Genomic DNA, 27,395 nt, shown 5'->3' on the forward strand with positions numbered 1-27,395 from the left:
GGAACCCAGAAAATCAATTGGAAGCTTCAATTTTGAGATCAGCTTCCATTTTGTTTTCTGGGTTCTAGGGCGATCCAACTGGGAGTGCCGAAACCAATTTGAACCTCGTGAATCAGATTGGTAATCCAATTGGAAATGCAGAACGAATTGTAATGCCCAACTGGAAGTAGGGAAACCAAATAAACTATACCCTGTTGGGTTCATTTGAGCCCAGTTAGCTGACCTATTTGGTCCAACTGGTTCCAATTGGAGCAAAATTGTATGCCTAATTGGACTTATTGTTTTGTTTGTTTTTTAATTGGGGGAAGCTGGGTACGCTGTTGTAAAACACGAGCCCTGTAGCGGCACTATCACCACCAGCAGTGCTGCGCCGCCTCGGCTCGTGACATGCGCTCGCACTGGCTACGTGGGGCCTCGTGCAAAGTAGAATCCAGACAGTCAATTCCTGGTTCCTGGCCTGTTCGCTTCATCTGCGTCATGCTCCGTTTAATTTGTAGGGGACTAAGTCTCTGTCCCTCTACAAATATATCTGTTAATGGTGAGCACTGTTGTTGAAGGACGTCGACTGTTTTTTTTTTTTGCTATTCCTGGCCATCAACACGCCCTGATAAAAAAAAAAATTGGACATTCTAATTGGTTTCAACTGGACATTCCAATTGGTTCCACTTGTGTTTTTAGCCACCTGATAAATTGGACCCGTTAGGCCAGGCATTTACTGCACTCTGGTAACATTCACAAAATATAACTCACATGTAAGTTTCACAAAATATGCAGAGCGAGAACTATCCCTGCAACTTAACAAATTAATGTGCAGAAGGAAAACTGATTTTAGAGGACTGCAGGGAGAACTGTGCCTGGCGCCAATCAACATTTTTACTGTGGAATTGAAGTTCGCATACTTTTGTGAAATCAAGGCCAACAGACATGCATACATCACCCGAGAAACACTACAAATTCAGACTCCTGTAGCATATATTAGCTCAATATGTACATCCAGAGAACACACTTCTGCTCCAGCTTATATGCCCCATTTATGAGGCTCTCATGCTGGGGCCAGTGGTGCTTGCCCACTGAGCGAAGTTATTTAATATTGACCGCAGTGGGGGTGCAGATGAATACAATTTAGTAGGTTAAGTTGCTGATAGCTGTTATTATAAGAACCGGATAAGTTCTGCCTTGCTTATAAAATATGCAAATATTCATATGGATACAGTGGGTGCAGATGGGCAGACCAATTGGATGCAATGGGTAAGACCTATTGAATCCCATTTGGTCCAATTGGTTAGTCCGAATGGATACCAGTTGGAACACCATGCTATTTGGAACCAGTTGAAAACTGAACTGGTACAATTGGAAACTAAACAGGTCCATTTGGAACCAGTTGGAAATCCAATTGGTTCCAATGTTTTTTTTTTTTTTTTTTTTTTTTACTGGGGTGTCTGCGCATCGTTTCGCGTGTGCCATGAGCTATGGCATACTGCTGTGTGCCGGGGTGCAAATCAGACGCGAAGCTGAAAGTGCCAGGGGTTCATTCCATGAAATTCCTAGTGACAACGATTTGAGAGTGGAGTGGCTGCAAATGATGTCCAGAAAGGACTGGGTGCCGAACATCACGTCACGCTATTCGGTCGTTTGCAGCAAGCATTTCCTGCCTGACGATTAGAAGAAAGGATGCAAGACTAAGAAGCTTAAAAGAGGTGCGACCCTGAGCGTGTTTCTGGACTATCAAGAATATACAGTGTTGTGCGTTTTTATCGTGAACACTTTCAAAAATTTCCTCGCCTCAACCGCTGGCTCGTTTGCGGTGAAACTGCACACAGAGCTTGCGTATTATGGTAACTTTTGTATCGTAGCAAGTTTGACAATGGTACTTACTTAGTTCAGGCGCACATGATGCGAAAACGTAAGCGTCTACGAGAGATCGGCGAGCCAAAACCCGCAGACGACGCTTTTTCGCTGAGAACCGGCAGTGACGCCATCTGTTTTCGGCAGCGGAAAGCGTCACGACTAGGCCGCCGAGGCGAGCGTTGCAAACAATGTTCTTTGAAAGGTAAAGCCTCGTTAAATCAGCTGTTCTGATATTTTTCCCGCTCAGTTAGCCGAAAATGTTGTAAGCGCTTCAGTTGAAGCAGACGAAACGGCCGGAACGGCATATTCAAAGGGCCCGCGCTCCTTGCAACGCTCGCCTCGGCGACCTTGTCGTGACGCTTTCCGCTGCCGAAAACAGATGGCGCCACTGCCGGTTCCCAGTGAAAAAGCGTCGTTTGTGGGTTTTGGCTCGCCGATCTCTCGTAGACGCTTACGTTTTCGCATCATGCGCGCCTGAACTAAGTAAGTACCATTGTAAAGCTTGCTACGATACAAAAGTTACCATAATTCGCAAGCTCTGTGTGCAGTTTCACCGCAAATGAGCCAGCGGTTGAGGCGGGGAAATTTTTGAATGTGTCAGCGATAAAAACGCACAACACTATGTCGGCCTTTTCTACGCTACGTAGAAAACGCGTGCGTCGGCTGCTGCGTCGTCTGCTCATGGATGGATACGGCTGAACCTAGAGTCACTAAATAAAGACTTTATTTAGTGACTCTAGCTGAACCCTTTAAATCGGGCGGTGGCTCAAGCCACCTAGCCATGACTTGTGAACTTTTACTCTCGTCTTGATTTTAGCCACCAATCAGATAACCTTTTTCGCTTGGTAATTACTTATCTCCGCTTAAAATCTAGTTTCCCTTCACTGTCCTTAAACCCCAATGCCTTGGATAAATCAGCTCCGCTGCTTTCCATTGTAGTGAAGCCCTTCACAGAAAAGTATCAAGTGTTCAGCCGTTTCCTCCTCCTCTCCGCACGCAACATACAACGTGTCTATCTCGTGGTACCTGACTCTATATGTCTTAGTCCGCAAAACTCCAGTCCTGGCCTCAAACAACAAAGAACTTCCCCTACAATTATCATAGATATTTTCTTTGCCAATTTCCTGTTTAAGGGTCCTGTATGTTTCCAGTGCCGATTTCGTCAGCATCCCTGTTTTCCACAAAGCTCTCTCTGTTTCTTTAACTTTTTTCTTAACCGATAATTGCTGCTTTGCCCCCTTACTGCTGTCCAGATATTTGCTTGTCAATTTTCTAGTTCGCTTTCTCCATTTCGTGTCAACATTCTTTATATACAGGTATCTGAAAACTTTCCTAGCCCACCGCTTTTCCTTCATCTTTCTCAATCGTTCCTCAAGTGCTATCTTACTGCTAGCCTCTCTGCTCTCGAAGGACGCCCATCCCATATCCTATAGTGCCTATAGCGCCGCCTAGGGGCCAGTCTGCGCAATGTCGAGGCGATCTCGAGATGTCTCGAGGCCCATTGAAATCGAAGAGACGCTTCAGCGTCTATTTCAGGTGGGAAGAGTCGGACAGCGTTCTATCTCGAGGCCCATTGAAATCGAAGAGACGCTTCAGCGTCTATTTCAGGTGGGAAGAGTCGGACAGCGTTCTACCCTTTTTTGCTCACGCTTTCGCTTTCAACTTTTTTCTTTTTTTTTCACAACTGTTTCGCGCTCTTTTTCGACTTCTCGTGCGTTCTTACCGATGTTCCAACGGAACAAATGAGGTAGACTTCGTGCCGCTGCAAGTCAAGGCAGTTCCTTTGTTGCGCTGGCTCTTGCTTGAGGGTCGTCAACGGAGAAAGTGCCGCGTTCAGTGACGGACAATTTTTGCATGCCGACTCCTCGCGGGCAGGGTCCATCCGCGACACGAACGCTTCACCTCTCCCGAATAATAGTCCTTTGTCGCGACCTCCCTCTGGTAACTGGAGCTCCGGCATCCGTGCATCGTTAGCTGAATGCCAGAAAGGTCCGCTGCAGATGCCGCGCGCCAGGAACGTCCAGCACGTTGAAGCACTTGTGTCTCGGTTTAAGGAGCACTTCACAAAAGTGCATAATGGACACAAGTACGTGGATGGTGAATTTGTCTGCGTCGATTGCTACTCGGCAATGGAAACGCTGGTCAAGATTCGGAAAGCCGCCATTAAAGAACAGGACGATTCCTCCCGACTCTTGCGGGATGAAGAGTTCATGAAACTTCTTGTTAAGCTCTCAATGTTCGACTCGCCTGGTCTGCCCCGTATCTGCTCTGTTACCTGCAGCGAAACGCGGAATTTGTATGAGACCGGTGCGTACCGCAATCTGAAGGCCACTGTTAACGTGCACGAGGATGGTGCCGGTGAGGAACTGTGGGAGGGCATCTTGGGAAAAGCCGCGGAATCGATTAGACTGCCGACCTACACCGTCAACTTCCACGGTTCCCACTTGCGAGGTGGCCGCAGCAGTATGGGGCACATTGCTGATGAGAGGGAAGCGCTAGTTAATGTGCCTAGGAGTAACACACCAAGAACCGAAGAGAAGGTGAATCCGTTCCCCAAGTCGGATCTCCGTACATGGAGTGTGGTCAGATGCCTGGATGATCGGCATCTGTTAGTCTGCTGCTGTGCTGCTGGCAGAGAGGGTGTCAACTCTCTCAACAACATATTGGCCGAGTGTCACCGTGACAGCAGACGGAGAAAACATCGCCCGGAAGTTGGTGAAATTATGGGCCTGCCTAAATCCAGCGAGTGTATGCTGAGAGTGCTCGTTGTCGACATTGTCAGGGACGCAGCTGTGGTGTGGACTCTGGATGAAGGCGACTTCCTCAAACTTCCCTGCCGTCGCTTGGTTGACCTGTTGCCATCGTTCAAGTGCTTGCCGCCATCCATTGGTCTAGCTGTTCTCCCAGGCAAGTGCTAACTTATTTGTGTCTGTTTTTATAATTTGTTATTTGTGCGTGCACGCATGTATGCACACTTATAATTTGCAGACATTGGTCAAGGTTGCATTGGACTAAAGCTAACAAAGGTTTTTGTCTCTTTTCATTACACTAAGTGCTTCGTGAGCTCTTGGCAGTAAACCAGGAGCAGCGAAAGCCTGTTCCTGTTCTGCAGCCCTGAACTCGGGGACGTGTACTTACATACCTTGATCTAAGTTGATAAAAGCATCCCAAGTTGACAAAGCTAATTGATGGAACACAAACATCATTCTGTCCGATTAAAGGTACTCTTATTTCATTGCGTGAAAAAGTCATGAATCCATTTTGTTAAGTAATGGAAGAGAGGACACTGCAAACTAGTTAGCACTGATATCTCTGGTGACCGTATCTGTGTCACATTCTCTGAATTGGTTTCTCTTAAATTTGGTGGCATATTGAGAGTAGTAGTATGGGACTTTATTCTGGAGGAGCGCTTAGGCACCTAAGACGTTGATGGCCTGCTGCACTAGCAGGCGTTGCTGTTGCTGTTCATGGTGGTAGTTTGTTTTTCATTATTCTTTGTTGTGCACTGAAAGAGGTAATGTTGCTGTTAGTACTGAATTGCAATACCTGGATGCATTGTAAAGCTGACTGTTCTCGCATGTGAAGAACCACTCTGCGAGTCGGAAGTGCAGCTTCTACATTGACTGAGCTTGGTCACCATTCCTTGCCATTACCAGTGTCATCATTGCCACTGCTAGCCCATCCAAGCGGCTTTGCAGAGGCTAGATATTTTATCATTCACTTGAGGGCCATCTTCACGAAGCTGTTTTCAGGGTGAACAACAAAGAAAAGCTTTCATTTTTGTTGTTCTCCTTTGCGGTGAATGAGGGACAGCAAAAGCTGTACCTTCACACACCCTCTTACGGGAGTGCCCATTACAAAGCCCGTGTGGGCCACATTTACCTAGATCACACCATGGAAGGCACATGCAAGGCTTTTATCAAACTACTGCTCATTACACCGTCTCTTGCTGTCTTGATGACTTTGCTAAAATGAGGGTTTTCTGCACATGGCCTGGGTTGACTCTGGTAAATGAAGTTAAAATTAAGACTGCCTGTGTTGTGTGCTACTTTTCTTTCATCAGTATCTTATTTCCCAACACTCATGTTTTAAACAAATTTTAAATGGCTCATGACCACCCTCTGGTCAGGAATTTTGGTTTGAGGCATTGTCCAAAGGATGTGCTTCCATAGGATGTTCCTGCAAGGAGTACCATTGAGTGCAGAGTCAAAGCTGTCGTAATAAAGTGGTTTTGCCACACATCTCTTGCCTGTGCCCATTCCAAGGCAGTTTCCATGGCATGTGGGGTGAATAGCCTCAAGGGAAATTTTTCTTTTCCTTCTCTTTTTGTTATGCTTGGAGGTTCATAATAATAATAATTGGTTTTTGTGGGGAAAGGAAATGGCGCAGTTCAGAGTATATGCTTTGTACTGTGGCAAGCATTCACCAACATCTGTTGTGTAAATGTGGCAGATCACTGTAGCACAGTACACTGTGTTAAAACACTATTATCACAACACTGTATATTGCAGCAACTTGCCAGCTGTGGATTTTGAAGGCACTCTATATATGCAAGGACTGTGGTCAGACATGCATGGTAAAGCAGTGACACACAAAAAAAATTTGCGAACGAATGACGTGGAAATGGGACAGAGTGCACAGGCTTTAATAAAATGCATAGTGGTTACACACTGTCATGACTTGCATTCATTTCTATTTGTGCATAAGTTACTAGTGCAAGACTGTCTGAAGTGTGCTGTTCTCTTGCACTTACAAGCCAGCCGCACAGGCTTGGAAGTTGTTGCCTCACATTCGTCTAGCTTCTGCCAACAAGTTGTAAGAGTATAGAAAGTGAAGAGAGAGTGCTTGTTTCTTCATGCTTAAAGATTAATGGTGCTGAAAAAGAGCATGGCTGCAGAGTATTGGCAGCCAGACGGCAAGGAGGCGTGTTAACTGTCAGTCAGGATGATAGGCCAATGAAATTTCTGGGTACACATAGCACAAATGTGTCATTGCCTGCATGAAGAGGTGATTGGCCATGTAACAAAGTATGAACTGAGCTAGAGATTGTAATTTTTATATTCTTGCATGGTGGCCATGGCTCTAGTCTTTTGCAGATATGATTGCAAACCCCTGTACATGCTGTTTATTTTTTTAAAATGTGCAAACCTTGTCAGGGGCTCTTCATCATGGCTACTGATCCGGAGTACCCGGGTTCGAACCCAACCGCGGCAGCCGCGTTTCGATGGAGGCAAAACGCTAAGGCGCTCATGTGCTGTGTGATGTCAGTGCACGTTAGAGTTCCCGGGGTGATGGAAATTATTCCAGAGCCCTCCTCTACGGCACCCCTTTCTTCTCGCAGTCCTTCCTTTAACCCTTCCCTTACAGGTGCTGTTCAGGTGTTCCTGGAGATGTGAGACAGATACTGCGCCATCAGGCAGCTGATGAAATTTTTTTCTAATGTAAGACTTACTGCTTTCACTGAAACAAAAACAACCTATTCCTAAATCCCATTGCTGCTTTCACTGAAACAAAAACAACCTATTCCTAAATCCCATTGCTGCACTTTGGAGGGGTGCTGTAATGGAAAAGTTTGAATGAATTTTGGCCCACATGTGGCTCTATGTGGCTCTAAAATGTGCACTGGAATCTCGCTACGTGGTCATCATTGGCTGTTTTTCCCATTGAAACGTGGCTGTCGCCACCAAGGGTCAGGCTTTTAGTCTGATGCTCGTCAGCAGAATGCTGTAGATGCTGAGTCAGTGCATTTTTCGCTTTCCAGATGTGAATGCAGCGCCATTACTGGGCCTCTTGAGAGAATGCGTCAGGATCTTTCAGGCTGTGGTTAAATTTCGTGACAAGAAAGGTAAGCCTAATTACTAGCATGTACTATATACCAGATGTGCAGGGTACTTCATTGTGCAGACAACATACAGCACCCTGTCCTGCAACATCCAGATACTTTTTGTTACTGTGGATTTTTTGCACAATTTTTGTATGGCATTTGTGCAACCACTTGGAACAGGTTATAGGAGGAACAAAACGGCCATTCCGGCGTGTCTCTGCCTCTATCACTTCTGTCTGTACTCCATCTCATAAGTCCCTTGCAGCACTATGGAGGCTAGAGACCTTCTCAGCCAATCAAGAGGCTGCGTTAAGCATGTCATTGCGCTACTAGTTGTTCTGCCTGTCGTCTGCTCACGGCGTACCCAGACATGGTTGGAATAGAGTATGAGTCGATGCTGCCTACGTACCATAAATGCGTGCATACTTACGTATGCGAAATGCAAGCAATTTGTGGGATGTAGCGCCATTTGTCACGTTCATACCTTTAGTTCAGCTTGCGCAAACGGAGATGCAATGAGAAGTGCAGCCTAGTGGTGCCATCTAGTTGTTAGAGAGGGAACCATTTTTGTCACCAAATCGATGCACCTGTTAAGACTATAAGGGGCAAAATGGCCATTCTAAATAAAAAAAATTAAGCAAGTTTATCGCACATATGTTTTGTTTTAGGCGAGAATGGACGAAGCGAAAGCGCAGTGCCCTATTTACTGCCAGTGAACGTACTGAAAGGAGCAATAACAACAATGAGTTCAATCCGAGACAAGGGGTCCTGCTTTCAAGGGTGCTCCGTTTTAGAAACAATGTTTTAACGTACTCAAGAGTCGCACAAACAAAACTTGGGAAATAGTATACGTAATGCGAGCGCACATTAAGGCTCGATAGGAAATAGCATGTGGCGTATGCATACTTTAAAGCACGCTATCCCATATACCCATATGTATCTTGTGGCAGGAACTCACGACTCATCTGTGCTCACTCACTCATTTCAACTCGAGACTCACTCACTCATCGGACTTCAAGGGCGTGGAAAATGCCATATTATCTTTTGTACATTTATAACTTTAACTTAGAACTCATCTGGACTCACCTAGGCTCTCTCATTTTGACTCACAACTCACCTGAACTCACTCATTTCGACTCTCGACTCATCTGTGCTCACTCATTCGGGCTCACTTGCACATTTCAACTCATGGCTCACTCAGGCACACTTTGACTTACAATTCCTATACGTTCATGCATCGGACAGCTGAATTGCCTTTTTTTCCTTTACTGTATTTGTTCCTCAGACAGTGTCCAAGAGGAGGCTAAGGCTAAAGGCTAAGAGCCTGACGAGGCCTTGGCCCCTTGTGCAAGATTTTTCAGGAACGAACGGAACTCGCAGATGATACTTCAGTCATTAGTTACGGTCCTAGAATGCCAAAAAAAGGTGTTAAAAACAGGGTGATGCGATGAGCTCTAACCTGCAGCTAGTCTGTAGACAAGCCTGGCTCAGAGGCATAGAGGCCTGTAGCTGCCGCTCACAGGACGTAAAGATCTGAGGCCGCTGCATGTGTTCAACCCCACATCATGGACTTGCTTGATTTGATAGGCCCACACTCTGCCGGACTGAGCAGGACTCGAATCACGATCTGAATGCGAGCCCACTCTCATTGTGACTCAGATCATGATCTGAATGTGAGTCCAGACTCACTACTCGCATCATGATCTGAATGTGAACTAACTCGCCGGACTCACTAACCACTCAGATCATGATCTGAATGTGAGTCCGGACTCACAACTCGGATCATGATCTGAATTGGAGTCTGGACTCACTCACGACTCAGATCATGATTTGAATGGGAATCCGGACTCACTCATGACTCGGGTCATGATCTGAATGGGAGTCCGGACTCAATCACTACTCAGATCATAATCTGAAATGAACCTGAGTGAGTGCGAGTGAGTTGACTTATGAGTGAGTTCGCCGACCTATGGTCCGGTACAGAGAAAACGAAACTGCTGCCCAGCGTTGGGTTAAAACGGCTGTGCTTCGTTTGAAATGTGAAATGCTGGTGCACTGTTGTGCTATGTTGTGCAGTCTGCGAGGATGCTAAAATGCGGGCGGGAACAAGATTTGTTTCAGCTTCTTGCTTATTTCTTTTTTAACTTTGTGCCAAGGTTTCAGAATACCAGACGCCACGCGAAATAACATGTGTCAGCACGCCAACCAGTGTACAGCTTTTGCTCTTTGCGCTCATTTTTCACAAAGCCGTATAACTGATTTGCGTTTAAATTAAGATACGGATCAAGGTCATTGTTCTCTCAGGTCAAAATTTGAATCTGATTTCGAGAATTTATTAACTTTCCAATAGTGCATTACAGTCGGACGTGAACATATTGACACCAACTTGAACAACGTAATAGAGGAGCAATATTTTTTTTAGCCAACATACGCCTGTGTTGCTCGAGCCTGTAGTCTAGTCACGCAAAAGTGCATTAATTAATTTGCCGGCAGATCGCGGCCATGGGCACTCAGTGCGCTCGATCGCTCATGCCATGGTGAGTTAAGTGCACTCACAGAATGATACGCCGATTATTGCTTAGTTTTATACTTGTTCTGTCGAGCTTTTCTCATGATCAATTACTTTTAGAAGGGCTAGAAAGCTCTCGACCGTTGAGATGTTTGTTACAAGGTCCCACGGGCCGTTTTATCTCTAATGTCGTGTGATCGTGCCAGCATGCTATGCGCGTTGCCGTTAATGTGCCTTTGTGATGTAATGCACACTGTTAGTGAAACTGAGGTTTGAACGTTTTATTTTTTCAGGATTCCTGCAATCGATATCCGCAGTGAAAAAAGTTTGTCGCGACAGATATCTGCACCTTTGCTTACAATATTTTGAATTATATACGCGTATACTTTCTTCTTGGTAATATCGACTGCTAACAGCGCAATATACACTCCAACTGCGTCTTTCAGCGAGGCATATGCCTCCTTGAGCAAGCTCTAGCAACAGCGCCGGGCTCTGAAACTGTGACACTGAGAACCGTGGATATGCATTGCACACTGCATTTAAAGGGATGGCACTGTGCAGCTGGCCAACGGTCTTGTGGTATTATAGTGCAATGCACGCAGCTGCTAGCGTCCGCACGCACGATAGTTCGCTCTGCCACAGTGGTTGGTTAACACATCTGTGCACTCAGCGCAAAATAACCGCTCGCTACCCTACCGAATAAATTTGCATCCACTTGAAAATAAAATTGCGATGATAATGCGGGACGCTTAAACCAATGTTCTAATGTGTGCATTAAAATGACAGCGGCACAGAGCTTGACTTTCCAGCACACTTTCCAGTGCCGATTCTTGCCATCATCAGCGCCAAACTTCAAGCGAAGCTGAGGACGCGGTATGAACATGCTGGCATTGTCTGAAAGGACCTACATTTGTTGAAAGATCAGCAGTGCAAGCAGTGCAGTGGGTGAAGTGTGGTTTTTGAAATTGCGCTTGCGAGATTAATGATTGCTACACTGCTATCAAGAAAGCACGTATAGCAAGCTACGAACGAGCTCGACTGAACCAAGATGGAAACCGGGCACTGCTGGCGCGGTGTTGCCAGACCTCCAAGTAGTTTCGCATAGCGTCTATTGCCTTTCATGTTGTTTACCTCACCGTACTAGCAGCAGAAATGGAGATGCACTGCTGGGCAGAGTACTGTTGCACATTTGTGGCATGAACATTTTTCAGTGTAGGGATTATCTTGTATGTGTGAAATCCAAGGACTTTTGGCTTGTTTAGTTGTGTCTATGCACTTTTTTGAAGCATGAGTTATTTGGGGGGAGGCTTTTCCTTCAGATGGTCACATCAGAATGTTCTCGCTAGCCTTTTGATTTGCGAAATGACTATGTCAAAAACACGACCTATGCACTTTCAATGAAAGACAGTGGGAGAGCTTGCAGCAAGTGAAGGAGATTCTCAAAAACAATTTCAAATCCACCCTAGTGAGCAACAGTGTGGCGTATTGCGAGGTGCCTGTGTTGTCTGCTACAGTGCACTTAAGAGTACATGGAAAACTGAAGTTGGCCTTATGCATATATTGCATTGAAATTGCAGTCATTGCAAGGAAATTCCTTGCAATGACTGCACATCCGTCTATATCGGCGAAACCGGGAACTTCCAGCGACATATGAAAGATCATCAAGGCGACGTAAGGAACCATCGCGCATCAAAGAACGCTATCGCCGAGCATGTGCAGACCACTGGCCACGAGATAGCCTGGGATGAGGCGGAGATAGTAGCCACAGAAAGGAATAATTTGAAAAGACTGCATCTAGAATCATTGGTCATCCAGACGACGAAAGATACTTTGAACAGGAATCAAGGCTCTCTTCATCATATCTACGCAAAAAGATTAGGAACAATCCTGATGACTATATAATCCCGCCTTCTTCTTTGACAGTCTTATTGTGAACAAGGGTCCCGTACGGGACCCGAAACGTCATTTTCGTTTGTTTTTGACTTGGTCAGTTACCCAAACTTCACCCTGTTATTATGCTTCATCCTGACCAGACGGTATTCCGTCGAACGTTAGACTATGCGTTCACAGCAAAATATTATTGCATTTTTTTTTTCTTTTCACAGTGACCATGTCTGTTGTCTCTTCTTGGTTAGTTCCAGACTGCATTTGAAAAATTGGACTAATAATCTTGCTTTCTTTGAAGTCTTCCGCCAGAGAATCAAGGTAAGGAGGCTGACTTCCCTGGGAGTGGTTGAAGTTCTGTCCAACCTACTTGAGTGCTTCGATTGTGCAACACGGATGGCCTCAGCAGCATGTCTGATTCAGCTATGCAAGCTGCAGGATGGTGACCAAGCTGTTTTTAAAGCAGGCTGTCTTCGCAAGGTTCGAGGTAGGCAGTTTGTTGTGACTTTTATTTTGAATGGCATGAGTGTTTGGCTGGCTGAATGTACTGAAGGCTTGTTACAGGGTAAAGCAGTAAAGCAGATGTAATTGGGCTCATATTCATTCCTGTTTTTCTGAGCATTTTATGCTAGTTAAATTTGGTGTTTCTGCGTTTTAAAAACTGGTTGCAAAGAGAGCTTAAGAAGGTTATGGAGGTGTGCCTAATTCATTAAATTTGCTTGTCACTTTCATTGTCAAGAAAGCTGCTGTGGTAGCTCGGTGTACCGAGGAGATAGGGTTTTTGTGCATTTAATTGTGAGTTGTTCTCGAAGCTTAGTGTTGCATTCATACGATGATAGCTGGGCTTGTCTTAAACAAGGTTGAGTCAAGGAAGTACAGTTTACATTCAACTTGACTTGAAGTGCGTTCTGGTTTAGTGCATGCTTACTTTTTCAAAGAAGTGCTTGTGATGTGAATGCAGTAATAAGTTCACTAGACGGAAAAGTGAAGTGCCAATGCAGCAAAGACTCCGCATTATGTTTGTGTTTACTCTAATGGGGTTGTAAATGGCCTTTCAGGAGTAATGTGTTGGAATGCAAGAGCCAGAAGAATGGTGGAGCACTTGTTGGAGATGAAGAGGCCCCTATAGCTTTTGTGTCACCTCCTTAGGGGCACTTTTCCTTCCTTGCAACAAATACCTGCCTGCTTTCCAAAGCTATAGTTTCTGTTCTGCGCTGCTACCATTGTTGGCATGTTGCATTTTGTTTTGGTAGAAGAGGCAAGTATGGTCACTCCACATGGTAATGTTGAACAAAGCTGACTGCTAAACCCTCTCTCTTCAGGAAATCCAAATGCAAGCTGGGGAGTAGTTCATGCAGAATCATTGTCTCTAGAAGCATTACAGTATGCAGTACGGTGGTGAAGCAGAATTGCAGGCCAAAATTTACCAAGTATACTTCGTGAAGCTACTTCTGTTTGTCGTGTACTCCAGGAAGGGTCGCAAAAAAAAAAAAATTGTTTAATTCTCAGCAAAGCAAAAACGAAATGTTTTTTTTTTCAAGCTCGAAGAACTTACATCAGGATGACTGGCACTATGATTAGGGCTATTGATTGGTTTTTGTGATAAGTCAGAAACCCAAGCACTGCAAAGCAGCCATTCTAATGAACTTTGTGCAGAACCTGTTTCCCCCTGCATTTCGACGCAACCCGTCTTCACAATCTTGCGTCGGGACAGCACCGGCTGTGCGAGGAGGGAAGTCTCCCTCATGGGGGGAGCGAAAGCTGCAACGGGAGCGCCATCTCGAAGGTTCCGTGGTACTCCCCGCAGCCGGTGAGAGTCTCTTCAAGATCCGGCCAGAATCTCGAGCGGTTGCAGCCGCACGTTCTTGTCATCTTCCGCGGCCGGCGCACGGAAATCTGTCTTGCCTTGCCGCTATACTTCTGGTTCCGGGCTGCGAAGTGAGCGCAGCAAATGCACGCTCTGAGCACCTTCTCCACCAAATGCTCGGGGATGGCTTTGCCCCAAGAATGCGGCGCACGGGAAAACCCCGCCGCCATTGTTGGCACATACAAACGTTCGCCGTCCATACCTCCGAAGTCAAATGTGGTTCGTCTTTCAGCCAGCTGAAATTTGCTCTGACCTTGGCACGCCTTTTGCGCCACTTCGATCCTACTGCTGCCACAGAGATCCGCACTGATGCCTGTGGCGTCAGCCTTGGGCCGGTGCTTGTCCGGATTCACACTGGTGCCAAATATGTTATTGCGTGTACCACTCGCACATTAACAAAGTCTGAGAGCAACTACAGTCGAGCCCACATATAACGGCCCCACTTAAGACGAGCTTTCGCTTATAACGAACAAGACCTGCGCGACCGTCATAATATGCATCGTTTCAATGGCACAAAATCACACGTATAACGAAAGTCATTAAGCCCTGCTGATCGGTTACAGCAAACGGACGGCGTAAACCCGGCGCCGCGATGCGAGCTAACCTGCCTCTGACCCCTTTGTGCGCCCGGTGCGCGGCATGTTTTCCCGAGCCTCATCGCGGGCGAGCTGCCCGTCCTGTTTCGTGCCGCTCTCGAGCGAGCTTCCCTTTCCCCGCCGACGCGCCTCCAAGATCGCCCTCCTGCCCCTCCTTGCAACTCCGCTCCCCTCTCCTCACTCTTGCAAATCCGTGTGTGGCCTCCGCGATCAACCACGCTTCTGCCGGTGCCGATTGTGGCGGCCACGCTCCGTGAAGCAGGCCTTCCATGGGAGTCAAGTGGTGGCTGCGCTGACGTTCACGGATGCCCCTCATTGGTCTCTCCACTTGCGCTGTGCGTCTGCATCTTTAGTTTGATTGGCTTGACTGTGCACGTTGCACGTCTACCCCATCGCGCGCTTTTGTCACTCTTGTTGTGGTGCGGACGGTTTGTTAGCTTCGTTCAAATCACGGGCCCTGGTAGTAATTTGGAATGGTGGACGGGAACACCGTAGCCATTTCCATTGTATTCAGCGGTAGCGATGATGAAAGCGGCCAGGGCGGAGGTGACGTCCACTGGCGAGCGGAAGTGCTTCCACAAGGCCGGCTTTGTCGACACAGTGTCTGATGACGAGCCTGATGCTTCGGAAGATGACCAGCCTGGCGGTGATTTGTGGCAGCGCGTCGTCAACTCTGACATGCGGGGTCATGATATTGCTTGGAGTGATTTTATTTCTGCCCATGACGACAGCGACACCGCGGAACCGTGCACAGACGAGGGCATCGTTTCTGAAGTGCGGGACGAGAGTGACGCGGAGGAATCAGATGAGGATGAAACTTTGGAGGCAAACCCATAAGCGCGCCTGTAGCAATGGGCTACATAGAGAGCCTCAGACAACTTGTCTATGCCAAGGGCCTCGGCGAAGAGCACGCTTCTGCGTTAAATAAACTGGAAACCTCCCTCATCGGATCTGTGCTGCAAAAGCAGACGTCCATCACAGACTTTTTTGCAAAGAAAAAATTTTGTATTTTGACAAGCACCTGTCTTTAAAGCTGTGGTCTACTTACTACGAACTTCGGGATATAACAAATGGACGCTGCGCGACGTTCATGTTCTTTATAAGCGGGCTCGACTGTACACTTTAACTGAATTGGAATGTTTGGCTGTTGTCTTTGCTGTCCACAAGTTCTGCCCACCAGTCCTAAATAGAGGTGTGTTTTGGTGCAAGCAGCACGACCTTGCATTGTAACCTTATCTTGCTGCAGCCCTTACAGGAGCACCGTCTACACCATTCATCGTTCAATATTGAATCCTGTAGAGGAAAGACTACTCGGTCGATGTTGCCTCTATGCTTCTGGTTTTCCCAGAAAATCTCCACAATTATGTGCTGCACATCATGCACTCACGTCGGATCACCTTGGCTTCTCCCGTACACTGCACAGACTTCGTCAGCGCTTCTATTAGCTAAACGTATATAAGTCAACTAAACAATATGTCGCAATCTTGGACCAATGTCAACGTCTAAAGCCTCGCACAGCTCCTCCTTGGAGGTCTTCTATAGCCGGTCAAGCCAGCATCCATGCCTTTTGAAAAAGTTGGCGTTGACCTTCTTGGCCCCTTTCCCAAGTGTTCAGAAGGATGCCGTTGGGCTATAGTCTTTTGTTATAATTCGGGTAGCAGCATCCCACCACTGGGGGGCCACTCAATTGTTAGGGGCTGGGTAGCATGACCGGCTGTTGTGATGCAGGGTAGCATGGTTGGGCCGGAGAAGGGACTAGGGAGGATGGAAGCCGACATTTGGGAACGAAAACACAAACAGGTTTACTGGCACTTTGAAGAAGCTTATTTGCATATTTTGCGAAAGAAAGAACAAACAGTCAAGAATTCAGAGTTCATAGCGTCGAGCGACTGGATGAGCCCTGTCGCCAAGGCCCAGAGCATTCGTTCCTACTCAGGACGCTCGTTAAATACCCTAAGGCTCCGCCCTTTCACAAGGCGGTGGCGAATTGAACACGAGGCACAGATAGGAAGAGTGACACAGCATGCGGAGGCACTCGTTGCAGAGTCCACGCGTGGGAACTGGCGAGGAGGAAACGCAAGCCCGCAGCTTTTTCGCACTGTGGTGCAACGTTACTGCAAGCTCCACGTGTCCATCGAAAACACTGGTGCGGTGCCCTGGCTACAACTTTGGCGGGCTCTCTCCGGTTGGGATGGCTCTTGTCAGTAACAGTTAATTACTGGAAGTCACTGTTCCCTTCTTCCCCGTCGACTGTCCACCGTCGGTCGTGTCTTGCGAGGAACTGCAGACAAGGGGAAGGGTGAATTCTCTTCACTCGTGTGTGCGTGTGTGGCTTTGGCGCCTTTAAAGTCCGATGATCAGTTACCAATCAGCCCAACAAGAAATTCTCTTAAGTTTACTTGTGACATAGTAGAAGAGCTACTTTGACTGTGCAGCTCAAGCTGCTGTCACTCCACGCCTTAACACCCTCACCAACATGCTGTCTATGTATGTTACGTCGAATCACTGGAACAGGGAAGCCGCGTTACCATTAGTGACCTACGCATATGACACCACGAAACATGAGGTCACCAGGTATTCCCCTTTCTACCTGCTTTTTGTCAGGATGCTGCACTCTTTTCTGGACTCTATCTTCCCCTTCTCGGTTCAACAAGACTTTTCTACCTATCAGTTATGTCACACTGAAGAAGCTCGACGACTGGCCCGCTTGCGTAGTTTTCTTCTCATCTCCGCTTGAAAGACCGCTATGACGAGCGCCATGTTGCGATTACATATGCTCCGGGAGATTCCCTGTAGCTTTGGACGCCATTGCGCAAGCGCAGTTTGTACTATAAACTTTAGAGAGAAAGCTCTGCTGCTCCCGTTCTTCCCGGTCATGTCGGTATTCGAAACGACCTTGGGAGGCAGCGGAGGGCAAACTAAACAAAATAAAAATGAAATAATAAAATATAAACAAAAATAAAATATGAAAGCAAAATTTCAACTCGCCTCACAAATAAATTTTTTTCTGTCAAAAATGCTTTAGGCTTTGATTACGCATATTAGGATAAGTTTCCGGGAATTTTTTGAACAATTTGGAGATCGTCGAGCGCAACGTCTGGGTCGTTTCGGGTGGAATGACCCCGCTGCATTAACTCTTTCGTTACCACGGGAAAAGGACTGTTTTTCATAGGTCTCAGACAAACATTTTTTCTAGAAAAAATTTGATAGGTAAAAATATACAAACCGCGTAACAATGATTGGAATAGAATGCACTTTGTAATCAAATTTATTTCAACAGAAATAGTTTAAATATCATTTCTGCAGAGGCGGCAGTGCCCCCCCCTCCCCCCAGTCTCCTAATGTTTGAGCTTAGATCATATACCTAAAGCACAGTTAGATGGAGCCAGGTGGCTTTCATAGTCAAGCATTTCGTTCCAGTAACCGAAACCAGTCATGACCTAACAGAAGTCATTGATTGTCTGCTGTTCCTGTTCATGAGCATGATTAGCAGAATTGAAAGAGACTATGCGCAAAGTTTTTCGAAGCAGCTCACTCCTTGTTTGTTCATCTTGATAAAGCTTCCCATTTCAATACCTCCGAGGTAGCATACCAAGGTTTGTTATATCCGGAGCAGTATACCAAGTTCGTATAGGTAGTCTACTAAATGCATTCATAGCCTGGTGGGCAGGTTGCCAGCTGCCATTGACTACTGACAGACAGTGGTTGCCATTTCCGCTCTGCTCTCTGCTCGCAGGGTCAAAAATGTCTCACTTTTCAGTTTGTCTTTGAGTGCTCCACAACAGGCAATGAGTGCTTTTTATTTCACTTGCTCTGTCGTTTCATGAAGCAACAGAGAAGCATTCCTTGTATGTCTGAAAGTAATCAGTACATGTCACTGGGAGAAGCAAAACAGTGAAAAAAGGCCTTGTCAAGTCTCACTCACAATATTTTGAACTTAGGAAGCTACCTGTTGCTACACATATGTCTGGTAAGCCTCCCCTTTTACTGTCGAGGATGGGACCTCTAGGCTTCAGATTTTAAAAAATTAGCACCGTATTACAAATGGTAAGGTCAAATTATTATTTGCGAAAGTCACGTCGAGTTTGACGTAGCAGTATGTTTGCCTAACAGACACACCAACTGGCTTACCCCACATTTTCCTGTCACGCCTTCCTCATATATATTGTAATATATATTTACCACTGTGTGTGCATACTGAAGTTCTTTGTGCCCGTTTTTGCACTGGTTTAATCAACTATCTGCCAACTGCTCCCCCAAGCATCGGTCAGCACCCTGTGTGTGACCTTCAGTCATTTGTGTTTATCACGTTTTTTGGATGACTAATTGTTAAATTCTAGGGCCAAGCCAGCTCACCAAAGAAGAAACCCTTAAGCTTTAGTTTGGCCTTCCTGATCACACAGTGTGGTCACACAAGATGAGGAAAATATGCAACTATTTTCCACAAACATGAAGAGAAATTGGAAGACATACTAAAAGAAATGATGGAGCAAAAATCAATGTACCACCTTGGAAAACACAGATGTTGTGGCTGCATCTGATGAGCATGGACCTACAGCACCGTTTTTATGTGTGTTAGAACAGTCACAACTTTTTGACAGTCAAGAAATATCCAAGGTGATGACAATTGAACAGTCTACACCTTAGTGTCATCACAACGCAGAAGAGGCGGGGTGAAGATGGCCAGCAGGCTTTTGAGAGTGCGGCCTTGGATCGATACTCTGAACCGATGTTTTTCCGCTGGGTATATCCCATTGGCACATCAGTCAATTGATGAGAGCGTGGTTCTTTGCAAAGGACGCTCCTCACTCAAGCAGTGCATGCCACTCTAGCCTATCCAGAGAGGCTACAAGGCACGGTGCCGAGCAGACTTCGAAATAAACTGCCTAGTTCAGTTACAAGTCTACGAGGGCAAAGACTTGTGGCTACCTCCTAATGTCACTCTTCATGAGTGCATCGTTTTTAGCCTCTTGGGAGACATCTCACCAGGAACTCGCCTGTGCTTCAATAATTTTTTTCTACAAGGCTAATGGAAAAGCTTGTAGAACGCAGTATGCTAGCAGCAACAACAGTTTGCACAAACCGAAAGAATCTTCCTGAAGAAGTAAAGCGCAATGCTAAGCCTCAAAAGAAGCAGGTACGTTTGGCATTCCAAGGGGTCGTAACAGCCTTTCAGTGCGGGACAGGAAAAGTTTCATGTCCTTTCTAACTTCCATCACCCCGAGGAAACGCAGGAGTGTCCGGAAAGCCCACTACTCTATGCAAGCTCCGTGAGTTCTTGGGCCTAGTGAATTTTTCACGGCGCTTTATCCTGCACTGCGCCGAGCTTCTCCACCCCCTGACTGCCCTTCTTTGCACAACCAATCCCTCCCCCTCCGTGATTTCCTGGTCTCCCGAAACTCTGGCTGCTTTCACGGCTGCAAAACAAGCCCTCACCGATTCGATCCTTCTCATCCACCCTAGGACTTGCGTGCCTACTCGTATCATGGTGGGTGCTTCCAGCGTGGTCATTGGTGCTGTTCTCCAGCAGAAAGACTCCGAGTGGCACCCACTGGGTTTGTTCTCTCAGAAGCTCCAACCTGCCGGGGCTAGCTATAGCGTATTGGGCCGTGAGCTGCTCGCGATCTACTCCACCATCCAGCATTACCGCCACTTTTTGGAAGGCCAACCATTTTACGCTCTAACGGATCATAAGCCTCTGGTGTAAGTGTTCCGTGCGAGCTCTTCCAAGTACATCGCCCGTGAACTTCGTCAGCTGGCCTACATATTGGAGTTCATAACAGATATCCAGCATATCAAAGGCACCGACGAGGCAGCTGATGCACTTTCACGCATTACCTCTATCGGCATGTCTACATCTGCTCTGGACTGGGAATGTCTGGCCCGGGCGCAGCTTGAGGACCCTGAGCTGCAAGCCCTGCGTGACCACCCCCGTGCCTTCCGTCTGCAGCTCGTGCCTCATCCGTTTGTGCACGGATTGCCCTGGTGCGACATGTCGTCAGCTCTACCGTGTCCTTGCTTCCCGAAGGCCTTTCGTTGAGCCATTTTCCAATTTTTTTCTACAAGGGTTATGGAAAAGCTTGTAGAACGCAATATGCTAGCAGCAACTACAGTTTGCACAAACCGAAAGAATCTTCCTGAAGAAGAAAAGCGCAGGGCTAAGCCTCAAAGAAGCGGGTACGTTTGGCATTCAAAGGGGTGGTAACAGCCTTTCAGTGCGGGACAGGAAAAGTCTCATGTCCTTTCTAACTTCCATCACCCTGAGGAAACCGCAGGAGTGTCCGGAAAACCCACTAATGGGTCTGTGGGGGGAGCGTCATTTTCCAAATCAGTATCTTACTGGAAGAGATAGACTGGTGCTGTGAATCAGTTTGATCGGCGATGCAGCAGTTACATTTCGGACGCCATTCGAAGAGGGGCCGGCTTCGGCTATTTTATTTCATGCTAGACGCCACTCCAGTGAATGTATTTCACCAGTACCGGTCTTTTAGGCACAAAAAGTGTACATACATTTTGTTTTAATACTTTTGGGATGTCAGGTTATCAGTGCCAAACCTTCAGGAGACGCAAAATATTGGCGTGTTTGTAAAAACGAGTGAAAAATGAGACGTACAGAAAATAGTGGGAGTCCCAAACGAAGTGCACTTCGTGGGCCATGAGCACTATCCACAGCAAAGTGGGCTAAGGCGAACATGCTGCTCTTGCTATACAAGGGAAAAGGAAGCACGCAGAAATTATGATTTTCAAACCTGTGGTGTTGCCCTGTGCATCGGGTATTTTTCTGCAGTGTTGGATAGTTCAAAGAGGTCCAAGCAGTCTTTGTTGAAAATCAGTCATTTGTGTTGTGAAAATGGTAATGGGTTACATTTATCCCGCCCTTCAAAAGCTTCCATGGTATCAATGGGACAGATATAACCCACATTTTTTGGCTTTGGTAATTTTCTTGTGAAGTTCAGTTCTGCAATAAAGTTATTCTTAGCCATTTCTCAGTACCTGAGGAAACTTTCAATTCAAAATTAGCATTGCAAATGTGATTGCCTTACAAGGGGTTAAAATAACTGAGTGTGTGATGTAGGGGCGTAATCATTAATTGCAGTAGGTACACTCCAGGCATCTGCCGTGTTAGCTTGTGGGATACACTCTGCTCATTTCCGCCCCAGCACTGACGTGACGTCACGGCAGCGTGCTGCCTTCTACGGAGAGGGTTGTATACTCAAGCATGACGGCAACGATTTGCTGCTAGGGAGGCAATGATGATGGGATAAAAGGGGGAACTCGTGGCGTGAAAGAGTCTCTCGCTGTCGAACCTGACCTCACTGCCCCAAGGAACCCTTTCGCTGCCCGCCGGCCCCCGAACCCACCGCCGCTCGATGTCAACAACTTGGTGAGCTGCTGAACATCTATTTTACGGATAGAACATTCCTCTACAGTGTGCTTTGCCTTGCGTTAGGATAATAAACTTTTTCCTAGCATGCCCTGCCGTTGCCTATTTCGTCCTGACCTGCCGCGGCTGCGACTCTGCACCACGGGTTGGGGAAACGTGTTGCGTACTTGAATAACGCCTGCATGTTGCTGGCATGGAAGCTTGCCTTCCCGGCCGGCTCGGCACAGAGTGACGCCATATCTTGGCTCCCGAACGTGGGGCGAACTAGGCATTAGAGCAGTGATCTTTGTTCGAGCGAACGACTGCCGTTGCCCTAACAAAGGGTGACAGCCGACAGGAGTGACTTGCAGTCTTTGTTCATGCTGTCAGAGCTAGCGGCACAGAACCAGGGCTCCCTACTTGACGCGCCTTTGGAAGGGTTTGAACTGCGAATCTTGGGCGTTCCACGTGGAATAGCCGAGGAATATCCGCTGACACGTTGTAAGGACTAAGTCCTTGCATGGGGAGCCCCACATCGGGCGCCTCGCCGCTCCACGGCGCGGACAATGAGGCACCTATGCCTCATCATTTGACGCCATCAGTGGCTGCGCCCAACTCCGTGGGCATTAGTCCGCAATCATCCGAGGTGCTATTGCAGAACGCAATGCAGATTATGCAGAGTCTAGCGGGTATTTTGCAAAACAATTTGCAAGCCCTGGCCCCGGTCACCACGTGTTAGGATAGACTTGCCTACCTACACGGGGTACCACGACAGTACGGGAGCAAATGAGTACCCTGACTGTCTGCTGCATTATCAGCAAGTGACAGGAATCTCAGATGCCTAAATGCTCGCGCGTGTTGTGCCTGTTTCTTTGACAGAGCAAGCGGCTCGCTGGTAGCGACTAGCCAGCAACCGAGTGAGGACAATGGAGGAGTTTTGCACAAGCTTCCGCAATGAATTCCTTCCCACAAACTACGAGTGGCGTTTGAGGAGAGAGCTGGAGCTCCGCACTCAGGAACCCGACGAGTCTCTGTTAGAGTATGTTCAAGCGATGGACGAACTTTATCGCCTCGCTGACCCTTGCGCCACGAACACGGAGAAAGTTGAGCGTGTCACGAGACAAGCGTACCCGACTTTCATGGTCTACCTGAGAGGAGTCGGGTTCAGAGATTTGGATGAGCTGGCTGCTGAAGCGAAGCGCATTCAGGGAGACATCCTCTCCGCCCGAGCGTATCGGCCGCCGCCACCCGCATCGCTGTCACTTGAGCCACGCTGCGCGTGGAATGGCAGCTCAGCGCGCAGTCCATCCAGAACTGAGGCGTCAGCAAAGTTTGCTGACGAACGTGTCCCAAGGGGTTGGGAGTTGTCCGACCGCGCTTTGGACCCGTTCAGCTACGCGTTGCCGACAGCACATGCTGCCGCAGAGCGGAACGAACCGAGGCGAGATCGCGAGGCTGACCCGTGGCCGCACAAGCGGCCCTCACCGTCCGCGCCGCTAGTTCGAGACGACCATCGCCAAGCCCGTCGGGGCCCTGGCAACCGGTGCGACCAGCCGGGGCACTTCGCCCGTGAGTGTGGCCGCCCTCCCGCCCGTGACCAAACACGGTCGGGAAACGGCTAAAGCCGCCGGTGATCGACCTTCGATCCCGCGCGGCGTACACAGAGAACTCCGGTTTGCTAGCGCCTTTGGCATGTTGCAGAGGAAGTTATGTAGACCTGTCAGCGCCGTTCATTAAGCTAACAATAGCTCGAAAGAAATTCACCGCGTTACTCAATACAGGAGCAAGCGCTTCTTTGTTCGGTGACGAGATGTTAAACCATCTCCGCGAGAACGAAATCTGGCTGAGAGAGCGCGTTACCACTTTTTGCCTCGCGAGCGGCACAGCACAGTCGAGCGGTGCAGCGAGGATAGTGGTTTGCTAGGAGAGGCGCGTGCGGCGACAACGCCTCGTTCATCTTCCCTGTTTATCTGTTCCTATAATTCTTGGACGAGACTTCCTAGCCAAGACAGGTATTGTGGTAGACATCAGCAGCGGTGGCTACAGGGAGCGCACGTCAGGCGCCTTGAAGCTTTTTGCGAAAGCGCCCACGGCGTTGCAGACAATTCAGACACCGAACGCGGCGTGAGCGAGAGGAGACCATGACACATCCACCCCGCCAGCCCGAGAATCAGGAGGCAAGCGGACCATCGCCGCTGAGAGAGAGGGCAGAGAGAAGGTTGCCGCGGTAGAAAACTGCTCTGCCGTGCAGGGAAGGTCAGCGCACCGTTGTTGTCGGAAGTGAACAGCGTGACGGAGAGGGCGAAGGCACGGTTGCCATCGCTCCTCTACGAGTACAACGCAACATTCACTGACTGCCCTGGCCTCACTACCCTAGCAAGGCACCGAATAGACACGGGTGATGCACTGCCTTGGAAGTGCAATCCTAGACCAATTAGCTTGGCTAAGAGAAAAGCACTGGACGGCACCTTAGACGAACTTATCGACACTGGCGTTATTGAGAGGTCTAATAGCCCTTGGGGCTTCCCGGTAGTCTTGGTTCCAAAGAAAGACGATACGTATCGACTTTGCGTAGACTACCGCAAACTGAATGAGGTTTCGAGAAAAGGCGCGTACCCTCTACCAACCATTTCTTCCCTAGTGTCCAACCTGGGTGGGGCGAAGTACTTCACAACGCTCGATGCTAGCCCCGGATACTTTCAGGTTGAAATGAATGAGCGGGGCAAAAAGAAAACTGCTTTCACTTGTCACAGAGGCCTTTTCTAATTCAAGAGAATGTCTTTTGGCTTGGTAGGAGCACCCGCTACTTATCAGCGCCTAATGGATCGTGTTCTGGGAGTTGCGAAGTGGCAACATGCGCTCGCGTACCTAGATTACATCGTGGTGTACTCGAAAACGTTCAAGGAACACCTGCGTCACTTGAGGGACGTCCTAGAGAGGCTGAGGTCCGTGGGAATCACTTTGAACCCGAAGAAGGCACAGATCGCCGCGACCCGAATAACACTGTTGGGATTCACAATTGACAGGGGCTGCATTCTGCCATGCGATGATATGTTTGAGGCTTTGCTTAAGTTTCTGTCGCCCACAGATCTAGCCGGTCTCAGACGCTTCCTGAGAATGGCGAGCTTTTATCGCCAGTTCATCCCAGATTGCGCAGTGCTGCAGGCGTCTTCGACAAAGCTTTTGAGGAAAGGTGAGCGCTGGAGCTGGGGTCACGAGCAAGAGGATGCACTGCGCAATCATACCAAAGTGCTCGCTGACACGGATGAGTTGCAGCTACCCGACCTAAACAGGGAGTATCTGATTCAAACTAACGCGAGCGACCTTGGCTTAGGAGCAGTGTTTCTTCAGGAGCATCAAGGCGTTCTCCGTTCGGTAGCTTTCGCGAGCCGTTCGTTGACGCCAGCAGAGAGAAACTACTCGGTGACAGAGAAGAAATGTCTCGCGATAGTTTTTGCTCTGCATAAGTTCGACTACTACGTCGATGGGGTGGCATTTGTGATCGAGACGGATCACATGGCGCTCACCTGGCTGAGACGACTCAGCGAGCCCAGCGGCCGCCTAGCGCGTTGGTCCCTGTTGCTGCAGCGTTACGACTTCACCGTGCGCTACCGCAAAGGGAAAAGCAACGCTGTGGCTGATGCACTCTCGCGAGCGCCTGTCCAGTGCGAGGAAGGTCACGTGACTGACCGCCCGACAGCCGGAGAGAGTGAGGGACAGACCCGAGCCGTAGCCCATGTAAGGAATGTGGACGAACTGTTGATCCAGGGCGAGAGCGTGAACCACGTGGACTACGCGAGTTCCGTGGGGATCGTGTTCAGCAGAAAGGAGCTGCTCGAAGCTCAGCAGAAGGATCCGTTTTGTCGAAAGGTGTTCGACAGGCTCGCGCACACGGAGACAGCTGGTTTTGCTGTCAGTGCGGAGCGCTTGGAAACAGCTCGTAGTGCTGTCAGCGCGATGAATTCGTATCTGCTGGATTCCGATGGCGTCCTGCTGAGGTATATCCCCTCCGAGAACGACACAAACGAGGCGTTCAAGGTGGTTATACCGCGAGTATTGAGAGCAGCACTATTGCGCTTCTTTCACGACTCGTGCATCGCTGGGCATGTAAGCGGCCCCAAGACTTATGCTAAGTTGTGTCGCTTTGCTACCTGGCTTGGCATGAAAAGGGACGTAATACGCTACGCCCGCTTGTGCTATGTGTGCCAAAGTATGAAGCCCCGAGGCGGACGACCACCCGGCCTCATGCACCCGACTAACAGCCAGACTCCCTGGCAGATCGCGGCGTGTGACATCATGGGACCGTATCCTGTGACACCGAGTAGGAACAAGTTCTTGCTGGTAGTCACGGATGACTTCAGGAAGTGGGTTGAACTTTTCCCCCTTAGAAAGCTGACGGCACGAGTGATCATGGAGAAGCTGATGGACGTATTCCCCAGGTTTGGTTTCCCAGAGCAGCTGATAACGGACAACGCGTCCTACTTTTCTGCGAAGGTGTTCGTTGATTCGTGCGCTGCACTCGGCATTAAGTGCAAGAAAACGACCACCTATCATGGTCAGTCGAACCCCACAGAACGAGTCAATCGCAACGTTAAGCACATGCTTGTCGCGTACTCTGAAAGGCATAAAGATTGGGACTCCTATCTGCGTTTGCTTTGCGTTCGACCGTTAACCGCTCGACTGGGTATGTGCCGTCTTCTCTTAATCTGGGTAGAGAGCTGCTGAATCCGATGGACCGGATTCTATCGGACAGCAGGAAGATGCCAGTTGCTTCGTCAGCACGAGTTGAATACAGGACGCAGCTGCGCGCTAAGATGACGGAGGCCTTACGCAAGGCCCTGGGCACTGCTAGGGCGCAGCAGAAAGCGCAGTACGACCGCTCGCACCGGGATGTTCACTACGAAGTGGGCGATCTGGTGCTTCGACGCCAGCACGTTCTCAGCGACGCTAGCAAACAGTTTGCGGCCTTGTTGGCGCCGAAATCGATCGGGCCGTTCCGCGTGTGAGAGGAAACTTTCCTCGCTCGTTTACAGGCTCGAGGACGTGCGGTCGAAAACCGTCAGGCAGACTGGTGCACGTATGCGACCTGAAATGTTACGTGTAGCGAGATGAGTGGGTAGAGGACACAGCTCGACCTGCGCCGCAGTCGGATAACGAGCGCTGCGATCAGCTGGCGAACCGCGCGCTCCACTATAACTTGCGCCCTATTCAGAAACAGAATCTGCCTGCACAGCATAGAGCGAGGGCGTGAGCCGGCATACAGTCTCGTTAGATATATGGACGTATGGGCCGCTCATGCCGATCAGTGTCACGCAAGACTGACTTGCATTAACCCTCATGACTCTCGTGAGGGTCGAACAGCCACGTAGCATGCACTGCGGGAGCTGGCTACATCTGTGTTGACCTTTTTCAGCGCAGATGGAAAAGAAGCAGGGCACATCAGAACGACACCGTTCTGCTGCCAACTACAGGCCACTGTCCAGCTTCGGCAACACGCCATGCCC

The 27,395-nt window shown here is 48.4% G+C and overlaps 1 protein-coding gene across 3 annotated transcripts in view; it reads left to right on the plus strand.

Annotated features, from left to right (window-relative positions):
- The first annotated feature begins 3,346 nt into the window (after positions 1-3,346).
- The window catches only part of LOC144114953 (uncharacterized), an 81,378-nt gene continuing 57,329 nt past the window's right edge, over positions 3,347-27,395 (plus strand). For all 3 annotated transcript variants that reach the window (XM_077649016.1, XM_077649019.1, XM_077649017.1), the window contains exons 1-3: positions 3,347-4,755; positions 7,610-7,693; positions 12,367-12,552. In XM_077649016.1, the coding sequence (XP_077505142.1) occupies positions 3,849-4,755; positions 7,610-7,693; positions 12,367-12,552 (1,177 nt within the window). In that variant the 5' untranslated portion in view covers positions 3,347-3,848. The remainder of the gene's footprint in view (positions 4,756-7,609; positions 7,694-12,366; positions 12,553-27,395) is intronic.

The sequence above is a fragment of the Amblyomma americanum genome, chromosome 1, assembly GCF_052857255.1.
Source record: "Amblyomma americanum isolate KBUSLIRL-KWMA chromosome 1, ASM5285725v1, whole genome shotgun sequence".
In the NCBI taxonomy this organism is placed as follows: Eukaryota; Metazoa; Arthropoda; class Arachnida; order Ixodida; family Ixodidae; genus Amblyomma; species Amblyomma americanum.